Source organism: Panthera tigris, chromosome D3 (genome assembly GCF_018350195.1).
Source record: "Panthera tigris isolate Pti1 chromosome D3, P.tigris_Pti1_mat1.1, whole genome shotgun sequence".
Classification (NCBI taxonomy): Eukaryota; Metazoa; Chordata; class Mammalia; order Carnivora; family Felidae; genus Panthera; species Panthera tigris.
In genome coordinates this window covers 32,475,006-32,489,169 of record NC_056671.1, presented here as the reverse complement: position 1 = coordinate 32,489,169, position 14,164 = coordinate 32,475,006, and the positions used below count along the sequence as shown (strand labels likewise).

Here is a 14,164-nt window from a genome sequence, read left to right as displayed (position 1 = left end):
TCAGCTATTTCCAAACTGAAAACTAATGTGATGCAGTACTAACAGCCAAAGTTTCCTGAGCACTTACTAAGGGTCAGGCATGGCTCTTAGCCCTTTATATACACTAACTCATTCAATCTTCAGAACCACCCTAAGAAGCAGGTACTATCACCAGAAGTGATACTCAAAATCTGAACGTCAGGAAGGCACCCCACCACCCAATGAGAACAGAAGCGTCCTTCGCTGTGCCAGCTGTTACTCTTCTATTCACTTGGGTCAGGTGAGTTACTGAGGCCCTGGGGAGGAACCTATGAAGGATTTGAGGCAATGGCTACTTACCCCCCCACCCCAAAGTATTCCCCATTGTGCTAGTTGTTTACTGGCTGAGTATCAGCCCTGACTCTTACTGTCCCCATTTTACAGATGAGAAAACTACAGGGGTGACTTCACTTGCCCATGGTTACAAATCTAGTTAAGAGGCTGGATCTGCACCAGAGGAGTCTGGCTCCCGAGCCAGTGCTCCTAACCAGCATGTCACACTGCCTCTCTTCTACAACCACACACGTACTTGTAACAGCTCACATTTATGGAGTTTTACTAATATGTCAGAACCTGTTCCAAGCCTATGCAAGTATTAGCAGCATTTTCTAGCACAAAAAGACTCTGTTCCTCCTCTAACCTGTAATCACTTAAAAAAAGTTTTAATCAAAACAATAAATCTATGTCATAAAAACTCAATTCAAAAGTGTGCACAGAAGAGAGTAACATGTCATCCCAAAGTCCTCCCACCAACCAGTGCTACTGAGTGCAGAACAGCACTCTGGTATTTCTCTCCAAATATCTAAAAAAAAAGATGGAGAGTAGTTTTATAACAGATATATTTTTTCTTAAGTTTCTTTAATAGTATTATATAACAGTTCTTGGTAAGTTGTTCACTGAAAAACCTACAAAATTCCTGCTATCACAAGCCCAAAACAAGTCAATAATAGGTTAGCCACATGTGACTAAGCATTCCCTTACTTAACACCTACTCTCAACTGGACACTGTGCATGACTCAACATCAGACAAATGGGGCAGATAAAGAGGACCAGCAGCATGAGATTTGGGGACAAGATCTAGAGAAGACCCACCGGGGGTGGGTCTCAGCTTTCCAAGTGATTCTTACACACAGTGAAGTTTGAAAACCCCCAATGACATTCAAGATCTCATTTCAGCACTAAGACTTAAAGCATTATTATTGCCCTTCCCATCTTAGTGATAAAGAAACCCAGGCTTAGGGGAGTTGGCCATATAGCCAGTAAAGAGTAGAGCTGATCTGAAGCCTAGTCTGTCAAACTCCAAAGCCTGTGCTTCTACAGCTAACACTATAAGTAACACTGCTACTCTATAAGTAGCAGGACACCGAAAATCATCTACACATTTCTGAAAACTCAAAATAAAGTTTTTATTATAGTAGGTATTACATGTTCTCTGGGGAAAACTACAGTAATATAAACATAAATAAAATAAAAAGCATCTGTAACCTCAACATCCAGAAACAAACAACTTTGAGTAGCAACTTTGATGCCATTCCTTCAAGATTTCATAATCCATTCCTTCAAGATTTCATAATAGCCCCTTTACTATCTTGAAATACATGCACAATTTTGAAACTGATATAAAACCTTAACCATAATATAAAGGATAAATAAAAGGAAAGTAATTTATAATAAAATGGTACAAATTTCAATACATAAACGTTTGTGCATGCCAGCACTAGATGTAAAAACTGCCCTCTAGGGAAGAGGACTGTCCTGCTGAGCCACTGCTCCAGCGGCGAGATTAAAGCAAGAGAAATGAGGAGCCCTTATTATTAACCAGGTGCCTAATGTGGGCATTTACTGATTTCCAATTTTCTGCTCTATAAACAATGTTTTGGAGGACATCTTGCATACACATCTTTACGTGCATCCTTAAGTATTTCCCTAGAATACAGTCCTAGAAGCAAAACTACTGAGTGTGTGCATACTTTCAAAACTGCTGATATACACACTGCCAAACTGTCCTCTTGAAAGGGAGTGCCAATTTAATTCCCAGCACTAAAACTCTGAGGAACAGTTCTGAGAAAAAAAAAAGGAGCATGGTTATTAACGAACATTTCATCATAAGGCAAAAAGAATGGGAAGTGGGGTAGAAATGAAGACAATTAAAATAACTTACTCCTAAAAGTGACTGAAATACCAAACCCGCACAACTTTAGAGACATTCCTCTTTTTGTCGACATGTTTCAGACAGAGATGGTCACCATCAGTTCTAGTTTTCTTTACATGTTGCCCCACCCAGGCAAGGTGACCAGGAAATGGTTACACAAAATCATCTGGAAGGAGGGATGCAACATGGTAAAGGAGGTCTGACCCTGGGGGAGGGCAGTAAGACAGCAGGACACCAAGGGACTAGAGATGGGCCCCCATGGGGGGATGGGAGGGCTGGGAATCACCTTGGAATCACCTGGGAACCTCATCTGCCCCACTGCTGTCCTCCCCCACAATCCCCTCAACCCAGTCTAGGATATCTGGAATAGAGTTCAAACTGGCTGGACAGGATTTACAAATTAGGAGCACCTGGGTGACTCAGTAGGTTAGGTGTCCAACTTTGGCTCAGGTCATGATCTCGAGGTGCGTGAGTTTGAGCCCTGTTGGGCTCTGTGCTGACAGCTCAGAGCCCGGAGCCTGCTTCAGATTCTGTGTCTCTTGCCCCTCCCCAGCTCGTGCTCTGTCTCTCTCTCTCTCAAGAATAAACATCAAAAAAAATTTAACAAAAAAAATTTTTTTAAAGGATACACATATTTTTTTTTTGAAATGAGAAACGAAATGGAAATTAAAAGAATAAAATATCACAAAACACTTGGGAGAGATATGATCAGAACGCTTCTTAAACTGATTTGAAAAAAGCTGTCTCAAGACATACGCAATTCAGATTTAACAGTTTTTCCCTAACCAAAACAACTGTTCTCTCAGTCTTGAAAAATTCATAGATGATACTAGAATACTAAAAACTGGGATTTCACCATTTCCTAAATGTACAGCAGAACAATTACCAAATCCAACCCCAAAAAACTGACCAACTTCATAAGGCAACTACGTACGGCATGCACATTCTCCCCTGCGTGCGTTAGAGAGGCCTGTGAGTGCTGTGCTGCCCGAATCTGGCATAGCTGGTGCACAGAGCTACTGCAATGTGAGGGAATGCTTGCTTTCTGACTCTAAATCTGAAAAGTGAATTTACAGCTAATCCACATCAATTAATAAAAATCATTTACCCCATCAACAGGAGTTTTTCCTGGTATAAAAGTCACTCGAACAAAACGCTTGTTGACGACTTCCAGTCTGTCTACCTGGAATTTTAAAAAGTTAATATTCAAACATAAATTTACAGAGAAGACAGATATTCTTTTAAGCCCATTAAAATTGCACATGGTATTTTAGATGTACAAAGAACAATGATGAACAACATAAGGAGGCCCCGTTGTTTCCCCTTCTGGCTTGAAAAATAAAACATCACAAATGCTGTTGAAGCCACCAGTCACCCCCTCTTCCCAGAAGTGGACACTCCCCACATTAGGTGCTGACTGTCCCAAAGCCTGTCCTGGTGCCTGTGCCACACAGATGTAACCCTGAACATACACTCACTGTCACCTGCTTTTAGACTTTAAAAATGGTCCTGCTTGGTGTATATTCTTCTACGACTCTTTTTCCCTTCCTGTCGTATTTTTGAGGTTCATCCCTGCTGGCAGGTCAGATCTGCGGGGTACTCCACTTTGGGAGCACACCCCAAGTTATTTATCCATTCTCCTGATAGACATTTAGGCTGTTTCAAAACGTTCGCTATCGTAAGCAATGCTGTCATGAACATTCCTGCAGATAACTTCTTGGGCACATCTTTAAAGGTTTCTCTGAACATGTACCTATAGACAGATCCAGTAAGGCTGGGTTGCAGGGTACACATACTTTACTATTCTATACTATACTATTAATAGTACATTTACTATGCTATTATTTACTATTCATTTACTATACATGAAACTGCTCTCCAAAGTGGTTCTCCAATTCACACTGCACAGCAAAATATTCTATATCCTCACATATTGGTCTACATCCTCACTTGCTAACAGAAGACTTTAATTTTCGCCATTCTATGGGTATAAAATAATATAAACTTGCTTTTTTCTGTAACATCCTAACTACATAGGATTCTTAAGAACACTTTTAAAGACCTTCTAAGTTCTTTAACCTTAAGTTCTAGGTTGATCTGGAGCATGAGCCCTTTGGAAGAAGCTTGCTTTCTGCTGCCATTAAATCTGCAATGGCAGGCAGTTTGTGAGGGAGCCCTGGGTAATTCCAGGAGGAGGTGGAACAGGGAACTACCTGTTCCCAAAGCACGTCATCTGGAAAGGACTAAAGTACTCTACCCCCCCATAAAACTGCTGGAACAACAGTAGACAGATTCCAAAGAACCACTAGGCCAAAAGGAGATGCCTCTATGGAGAATCTTCCCTGAGGCCCTGTCACCACACTTTGAAGGATAGCTGTAGCCCCCTCCACAACCAGACAGGAGTTACTTCTTAGAAGGCAGGCTCCCTAAAACATCTGGGTATTATACATAAATATCCTGGCTTCCATGAGAAACATTAACCTCAAAAGTGTGAGTAAGTAGTCACTTCCATCCTCACCTTATTGAACCATCTTTAAAAATAACTTTTGATTTTCTATGCTACCAGTAAGTATTACTATCTTACCTTTATTTTATCAATTTCATTGAAAAGCCCAATTCCAAGAGGTTAAGTAATCTCCCCACAGTGACACAGCAGGCCTAACCTGCTTTCTCACTATCACTTCATCAATTCTAAGGTGGACATTTTTCATATTTTAACATCTGAGAAATTAGGATATGTTTGACAACTGGTATTTTCTAGTTTCACTGGCAGCTTACTAAATTTTTCTTAGGAATGGATAAAATAATGCATCTCACAGGCCACAGCATCTCAAAGATGCTGGAGTAGTCTCACTGGGTAAAGCCCAACTGGTAGTGACAAAGGCTCCCAGCAGCCCTGCCTGGGCCCCCACTTAGAGCCCATCCGCTCTCACTTTCAACACTCGGAGTCACTTAGGCACCCAAGTCCAAGCTCATGGGAGATTAAGAGCCGTGGAGTCATAAAGGTGCCAGGAGAGGCTGGCACATTCTAGCAGGGGGAAGGCGGGACTGAGGACACACAAGAAAATGAAAGGAGACAGAGGACAGCCGGAGCAAGGTGAAAGCTAGGTTCTAGTAGAAGTGAAAGAAAAGGATTTTGTGGTAAATGTGGGGACAGCTGGGCCAAAACAAATAGGGTTGTTCTTCATTGCAATACTTTACAGCATTAAAAAAAAAATCAAGATGAAAACAGTAACTTTACAACGGACAAGCTGGCTAACTTAGTTGACTGTTACTTTGTCGGCCCAATCTACTGAATTTCACCTTTTGAACCACTATAAACCACCAATCCAATAAAATACTTACTACTCCTTTGGAAAGATAGTTATTGACAAAGTCCTTCCAAGTGATTTCTCTCCCGGAGCTCTTGAACAGGAAGTAAAACATGACTCCACCCCAAAACAGAGCAGTCCAGAGAAAGTACATCCGGAATTCCTTGTCATCCCATGGGAAATCACCCTGGAAAACGAAGGAGACAGTCTCTGTGAAGAATGAAAGGTCACAATAGGATCTATGCTATATTGGACACAAATCCCTCCCAACCTCTCCTGGGGCCGCTCCAGATCCTCCAAATTAACACACAGCCTGGAATCAAACCTTCTGGAATCTGGACCACCAGTGAGAATCATCTTTCTTGCCACCTCGTTTTCCACTGCCACCAACTCCTCCTCCGGAAGGGCGCGGGGTAGCAGCTGGCTTTGATTCTGTTCATAAACAGAGAGCACATACCGCAGCACAGCAGCATTTTACATCTCTCCACAAAGTTTTCATTAATGCAGCTTAACAAAAGACTTACTGCAAAAGTTCTCGCAATAACTTGTTAATCTTTTTTCATTAAGAAGTATCTAGAGCCAACTATTAACAGCTGTGACCTCGTTGTTGGGTTATATGCTTAGAAATAAATGTAGGCTGTTTCCTTCTGGGAATCAGAAATAAGAAACCCTTTAGCATCCCTTATCACAGCTTCTCATCAACCAGCAATTCTGGACTCAGCCTGTTTTGTCATGGTGTCCCGACCACATTCGTTGTTGTACTCAAAGTTTGGATGAGTTTGAAGGAAATACTGTTTTCACTCTGTTGTAACTAACATACATGTCTTTGATGTTACTATAAGATAAGGAGGCAAAGTTTCAACGGGCACACACTAAGGGTTAGCTTCATTATTTGATAGTTACACCAGGTCCTTGTAAGGCAATCCAATCCTGTACCTCAACTAGATTTAAACCAAGCATAAAAGTCACTGGGCACAGAATAGCTATATTCCCGGGAAACCAAAGCATCAATTTTGTTGCTATTGTGGTTTTAGAACAAGTTTTGACCTTGTCTGAGGAATCACAAGTATATCTAGGACTGGAATCCACATTTTTTCAAATGACCTTGACACCTTAAGATTTTACTTAATTTCTTTCTTTATGCTCCTGCCAAGTAGGAACAATAAAATGGGAATAACACCACCTTCCTTAGTATCAAAAATGAGAGTGAAGTTCCAGTCTCTGAAAAAAATCAAAACATTATACAAATCTAAAAAAAAAAAAGACTTCCTGCAAAATAGCTTATGGCAACCGATCATTCTGCCATGAGGAAGAAAAGAGACTAAGAGCATTCAAGGAGGCTTGCCAGTGCTTTCCACACGTTATCCGCGATACTTGCACAATATACCAACAACCAGGTAAGTATACGACTATACCTGTTTTACAGATGAAAAGGTGTAGCTTAAGGAACTTGGTAAGTAACTGGAGGCAGTGTTAAGTGACACTGAGGAGTGACAGAGCTGTGACTGGAATGCAGGTAAATGAATTCCTGAGTTCCCAGTTGAAGGCACAAGGTAGGTGCTCCCATTTCCCACCCCCATGAAGTGAACACTGTTAACAGTGTTTCTTTCTTCTGTAGGCAAGGCGTGATTTTGATTAACTGACTAAAAAAAAAAAAAAAACCCCACCTCACCCACATGAAATTAGTTTCCCAGAATCTGAAATTAGTCACTGTTAAGGGTTGAACTGTGCCCCCTGCCTCCCCAATTCACATGTCAGGAGTCCTAGCCAATTGTGATCTTATTTGGAAATAGGGTCTTCACAAAAAAAAATAGTTTAAGTTTAAAATGAGGTCCTATGGGTGAGTCCTAATACAATATAACTGGCATTCTTATAGAAAGAGTAAATTTGGACACAGACCTGCACAGAGAGAAGGTGGTGCCAAAAGACACAGGAAGAAGACAGTCATCTATAAACCAAGGAGAAAGGTCTGGAACAGATCCTTCCCTCATGGCCCTCAGAAGAAGTCAACCCTGCTGACACACAGACTTTGGGCCTCCAGCCTCCAGAACTGTGAGGCATTCGTTTGTGTTGCTCATGACACCCAGGTGTGGTAGCCTGTTACAGCAGCCCTGGGAAGCTAACACCTTTCTCCCCACCCCCACATCCTCTCAAAGAATCACAAAAACTACTCTAACACCTTCACCTACCACAAAGCGACCCCTCCATTGTGTAGGATGGGAGGCTGACATATTCACCCCCCATGATGCATACAAGGAGTTTCTGCACCAGTCCTAAGTGAGGCAGGGCCTGAGAGAGAAAGCCCTACCTGTAATGAGGCACAGCACCAGGAAACAGAGTCAAGTGCGTTTCTGAAGTTGTTTGACAACATCCCCTACTATTCCGGGACAAAGGAGCACCTATACAAAAGGTACCCAACTGGTTGTAGTTTAAAAACGGACCTACTATCATTACTCTGCCCCAAACCAAGATAAAAAGACTGCCCACCACACCCCTGGGAAACACTGCACAAATTGCCCATGTCACCAAAGCTCCAATCAGACCACACTTGTGCTTCTCCCTTCTCTTGGCCTCGCTTTCACTCCTTGCATTTTTTGAGTATCTATTTGTTTCTCCAACTAGATCCAAGTTCATTTAAAAACAAGGGCTGAATTACATTTTTCCCTAAAAACAAAGATGCCAGCTGAAATGTGCCAGGCATTGTGCTAAATGCTATCACATGTGGGAAATGGGGACAGGAGTCTCAGGGCCTACATAGTCCCCCCCAGCCACCAAAAACACTGAACCACACCAAAATATATATCAGATAAATTGCATGTATTAGATTTCTAAGATTTTTCTCAATGATTTAGGTTACGTGTCAAATATATTTACCAAGCATGATATAACAGATACTGACCACTCAATATCTCTAAGGTGACCTTAAATTAATTCGATTTAAAAAATGACAAGAAAATATGAACAGAAAATTAAGGTGAAATGAAACACAGGGTCTATAGAATTTTGTACGTACTTGTAACCTCTCACTTCAGAACTGCCTTAAGAGAACATGTGCTTTGTTCGGTAAAAATTATCACCAACATCATATACTAGAAAACAGTAAGTTCAAACATAGTCTTTTTAAAAGGTACCTTTTTTTTCTCCCACAACTTCTTTAGTTTCACTAGCTTTTTTCCCATTTTTTCCATTAGGAAAGTATTTTTCAAATCCTGTTAGAAAAGAAAAAAAAATACACACCCTCAAACTAAAACTCATTAGGTTTTATGTATGCGTGTTCATTTTTAAAGCTGATACATCATTAAAAAGTATAAACTATAAGTGCAACATTTCTTGTGTAGGAGTAAGTCAAGGTCTAAATAATACAGTTCAAAAAACAGAGGTGTTAAAGAAAAAAGCCTGATTTGCAAGCCAATTTCATTACCTACAAAAGTGTTATAATCAAAGGGGATACATTTTCATCACTGCAATCAGACAAAAGGAAGTAGGGGTGGGATCACTGGAGGAGACGGAAGTTCAGAGTCAACCCGAAATAACAACTATGCATCTATTTAGTAAACACCTGCTGCCAGCACATCTTTAACAAGAATGCAGAACATTATGATCCCACCTAAGTGTGCTTACCTTTTGGAGGTCGAGAACAGAATCTTTGATAAGCAGCAATTACATCTGTCAAGAGAGAATTTCTGCTGGTTGTTGCTTGGGTTGTAGCATATCGACAAAGCTGCAGCATAACATATAAATAAAAGCGTAAAGGTTATATCAAAATAAAAAAGTTTAGAAGAACTTCCTTTCCTAATATCACAAAGTGAATTAAATGTTTCTCCCTTCAATGGGTGGTTACAGACTAGCACAGCCATCACCCCCATTTAAAGAGAGGACTAGGGTTGCCTGGGACTCTGCCACTCTATTCCAGTAACCAAACCAAGAGACATTAGTATGATCCAGAAGACAAGAATACTTCAAAATCATGCCTAAGTTAGAATTGTGGCCCCATTACTATTCTCTGCCAACACATTCACTTTGGCATTGTTTAATTTGTAGCACTCAAAAGACAAACTGACACAGAAATCTGCTCCTTCATGCTGTCCCGTGGGCAGGGTCTATAAAACTGCAAGACATTCACCTGAAATTACAGAACAGTGTGGCTTGTAAATATAATACTAAATACCTCCTAGTTCCAGGAGAAGGAAGTTACAGACCCACATCACTGATAATCCTTACTCTAGTTAACATTTGCTAAAGTTATTCGATATACTGTCATCCTGGTGAGAACGCTGGTGATACAAGTCCCATTACAGATACATCTCTGCCTTAATAACATATGTTGCTAAAAAGTTACTTTTTAAAGTAAGGTCTAGGTAAGTGAAAGTATAACATAAACATACTGAACAAGCTCCCTATTAAATTTTTAGGCACACAATTAAAAGCAAGGTTCATTGAGGGGATACATCCAAATCTGGCAATGAAAAACTTCAAGTAATCCTATCCCTTTGCAAAGTGAAACTTCATCACCAGTTTTTGGGAGGATGAACTTATAAATACAGATGAAAATGTTTAAAATGAAGTTCATCTGTATTAGCATCCACCAGCATTGCTGCCTCTATGGTCTGATGAGGAAAACACAGCATCGGAAAACCACTTCACATCCACTAGGGTGACTATGATCAAAAAGACGGTAAGAAGAGTTGGTGAGAATGTGGACAATGTGGAGAGCAGAGCCCTCGTGCACTATTGCTGGGAATGCGGAGCGGTACAGCCCCTCTGGAAAAGTTCAGCATTCTCAAAACGTTAAATGCAAAGTTACCAGATGATCCAGTCAGTCCACTCCTACCCAAGAAAATGGAAAACATATGTCCACACAAAACCTTGTACATGAACGTTCACAGCAGCATTATTCACTAGAGCCAAAAAGTAGAAACCCAAATGACAATGAACAGATACATGTGACACACTAAAGAAACGAAATATCATTCAGCCACAAAAAGGAATAAAGCACTGATACATGCTACCACATGGATAAACCTTGAAAACATTATGTTAATAAGTTAAAGACACTGGACACAAATGGCCACATAGTATATGATTCCACTCATATGAAGTGTCCAGGATAGGCAATCTACAGAAGCTGTAGATTAGCAGTTGCTGAGGGCTGGAGGAATGAATGGTTGGGGAAAAATGGAGAGTGGCTCTAATTGGTTACAGGCTTTGGGGTGATGAAACGTTCTGGAATTAGTAGCGATGGTTGTATAACCATGTGAATATACTGAAGACCACTAAGTTGTACACTTTAAAACGATTAATTCTATCGGATGTGAATAACAAAATGTCAATAATTAAAGAATGAGCTGATTTTACTTCAAATTAATATACAATTCTACACAGCAAAATAAGACAGAAACACTGACAATGATCTTGGTTGACAGCAATGCTGGTCTGACAGAATTTGGAGCTTCTGTTGTTAGCCCTCCCCGACCTCCGGGAACACTTGGCCTATGAAACAACCACTAATAATAATAACATATCATAAACGAATAAAGTTTTCAATACCAAATCCATTAAGGGTATAGATTAAAATGATTTGTTAGTCAAGATGGACAAGGCAGCAAGTCACACTGATTCACTGGGCCATCTACTCTAGGCCACACACTGCTAAGTGGTGGGGAGTCCCCAGTGGGGCAGGTTGGAGGTCAGAAGCAATCCTTACCTCCGGGAAGCTCAGAAGTGTAAGGGAGAGTGTGGGGACAAATCTATCACAGGATGGTATAATACATGTAACAATACAAAACCTCTAAGTATATACAACAGAGGTAGGTAGCACAGAAGAGGAAGTGATTACATGCTCAAGGGACCTAAGGATATTACAAGTAGTGACATCTAGGTCTGGAATTTGAAGGAACCATAATCACCAGGCAGACGGTGTCACAATTTTTAATTCTGTTAAAGCTGGAAATCTGAATTTTTTGACTGATGATCTTTAACACATCTGGTAGGAACTTCAGTTACGCATCTATAATGGGAGAAAACGACTAGTTCCCAGGGATGCTACCATGAGGATCAAATGTAATAACGCATGTAAAAAGCACTGTTAAAATCGTATGATGATACCTAGATTCAAATGATCATTTCCAATTACTCTGAAAGCTTTTTGAGAGTAAGTGCTCATCATCACCTTATCAAGTAGGTCTTTATGTCACCATAAAGTACAGAATTGGACACAAGGTATGTACTCCATAAATACTTATTGGCCAGTAAACCGCCTTCAGGCTCTATCTTCAAATCGTGTTGACCTGGAATACCTCTAGCAATAATCCTATAACTACTTTTAATGCTGAAGTTATTTTCTCTACAGGCACCATCAATGAAACTTTTCTCTGCTTATCTAATCCAAGCCCATTCAAAGGATAATATAAAAAAAATATCAACTCACAAGATTTAAGTTCAGAGCACCTCATTTTAGAGGATTATCTTTTATGTTTGACATTAGGAGCACTTTTTAGCTGCTTTATCATCAGTCTTATTTCTCTGAGCATAAAACCTGAGAACGGACATCTCACATCAAAGTCTTCCCCAAGAAAACTGTGAGAATCGTTCTTGTCTCTGACCTTTAACAGCAGCACAAACCTAAAGGACAAAGTCCTTTCAGACTCCCTTGCAGGTAGCACAAGAATGCCCTAATGTCCCCAGGGAATGTGTCACAGACTCCCCAATCAATCAGCTATTGCTATCAGCACAGGGGACTTCCTTATACCTCAGCGTGGAAGACTCACAGGACAACGGTGCCACTCAAAAGAGAAAGGGCCCAGACAAGATTCCTGACATAAAAACTGCAAACTCACAAGGCAGATCCCTACCTGCTCATTACAGGTCTGAGTCCAGTATTTACTAGGGACAAAAGGAGACGGCAAGATACTATGGCAAAATGGATGTAATGCAGGAAACATGAGGCCTAGTGCAGGGCAGTAGGGAGTAAGAAACAAATTAAGATACCCAAGACAGGCAACAAAGCTTCGAAGAGTAAAAATCATGAATGCAGGTACTATTAATATGCCCTTTTAAGTGGAGAGGCTGAAAGTGGTTCCTCAAGGGCATCTGGCTAGTAAGTGGCAGGTTCCTGTGACTGTCTCCAGGGCCTTAACCACCATGCTCTTTTGCCCCATGCTCCAAGGAACCAATGCAAGGTTGGTCTCTAAAAAACTGGCAGACAGCAAGAAACTGTCACTGAAATAGCTGATATCGCCTACCCATCACATGAACCTTTACTTGACAGATTACAGCCACGGTCCTGTGACAACACACTATCCTCACTCCAGAAAACGGTATTACCATAGCCCATACGTGTGGTGCCCTGTTACCACCCAGAGAGAAATAGCCTCCCACTGAGGACAGGGCTTCTTATGCAACTAAAAACATCCTCTACTCTGAAGAGGTGACGTTATTAATAATCATCGTTAGTATGTATTATCTACTATGGGGCAGACCCAGAATGCCAGCAATAGTCCCATTCAACAGATGGGGAAATGGGGGTTCAGAGGTTGAGTAGCTTACCTCCAAAACCTGTGCTATCATTAAATCACGCTCAGGCTGCCGACCCTTAAAACACATGCACAGCACCTGCTTTCTATTTTTCCAATACCATGAAAGCAGCTCAAAGTAAGGCAACCTGTGCTGGAGATATAACAAATTCCTTAACGTTTGTAGGTCTCAGTTGCTTTACCTATAATATGGTTCGGCCCTGAATCAAGTCAGAGGACCCTCCCAGATGATTATTTTGAAGCTCCCTGACGCACAAATATCTGATTCTACCTGTTTTCAAAAATCCAATTCTCTACCAAGGGTCTGACACGCTGATGTGACCCACGAGATAAATGATCTGAAACGCAGGGCGTCCTGGCATGGAACACGCAGCGCACGCGGCCTCATTCACGCGAGGAAGCCGCCCCTGACGCCCGCGAGCGCGCCCAGGGACCGGTGACCTTGACGCCCTGCTCTCCAGGGCCGGAAGCGGGCCCGAGGGCCGAGCCGGGCCGGAGGCGGAGGGCGCTGGGCCTCCGGGACTCACCGTGCGGAGGCAGGACCGCTCGGTGGGGCCCATGCGGCCGCCAGGCACGAGCAGCAGTGGCAGGCCGCGGGGCCAGCAGCCGCCCCGGCCCCACAGCCGCAGGCAGCGGTGCGCCATGGCCGCCAGCGCCGCCCGCTCGGGCCGGGGGCGCTGCGCAGGCGCGGCTGGGCGGCCGGCGTAGGGCAGGCGGCGACGGCTGGCCTCGGGCCGCGGGAGACAGCTCGGAGCAGAGAGTTCGTGAACGACGCTGCGGGCCCACGGCTCACAGGCGAGCCCACACTCTCGACGCGCGCGTCTTCTCCAGACCCCGCCCCTCCCGGCGTGCTAACGTCAGCCGTAGGGCGGGCGCTCCGGTCCAGAGCTGCTCCTACGGCTCCGCAGCGTCCTCTCTCCACCTGGGCTAGAGGCGGGGCCTAAGCAGGAGGAGCGTGGAGAGCCAGTGGAAGCCAGTGGGTAGGGCAGAAGGAAGAAGGGAGGAAGGCAGGGCTAGAGGCGGGGCTTAAGGGAGGAGTGAGGGGTGCGGGTGTAGAGGCGTGGTCTAAGGGGAGAGGCTTGGGGTGGCGGGCGGGGCGCGAGGGTGGAGCTGGAGGCGAGGCCCAAGGGAAAGGAGGAGAGCCTGCAGGG

At 42.8% G+C, this 14,164-nt stretch overlaps 1 protein-coding gene across 1 annotated transcript in view; it reads right to left on the bottom strand.

Annotated features, from left to right (window-relative positions):
• AFG3L2 (AFG3 like matrix AAA peptidase subunit 2) overlaps positions 1-13,701 on the bottom strand; it is a 39,765-nt gene extending 26,064 nt beyond the window's left edge. Inside the window, exons 1-6 of the mRNA XM_042961910.1 lie at positions 13,541-13,701; positions 9,103-9,202; positions 8,613-8,690; positions 5,807-5,913; positions 5,516-5,668; positions 3,279-3,353 (exon numbers count right to left, since the gene is read on the bottom strand). Coding sequence (XP_042817844.1) covers positions 3,279-3,353; positions 5,516-5,668; positions 5,807-5,913; positions 8,613-8,690; positions 9,103-9,202; positions 13,541-13,657 — 630 coding nt within the window. The 5' untranslated portion in view covers positions 13,658-13,701. The remainder of the gene's footprint in view (positions 1-3,278; positions 3,354-5,515; positions 5,669-5,806; positions 5,914-8,612; positions 8,691-9,102; positions 9,203-13,540) is intronic.
• Between the last annotated feature and the right edge of the window lie 463 nt (positions 13,702-14,164).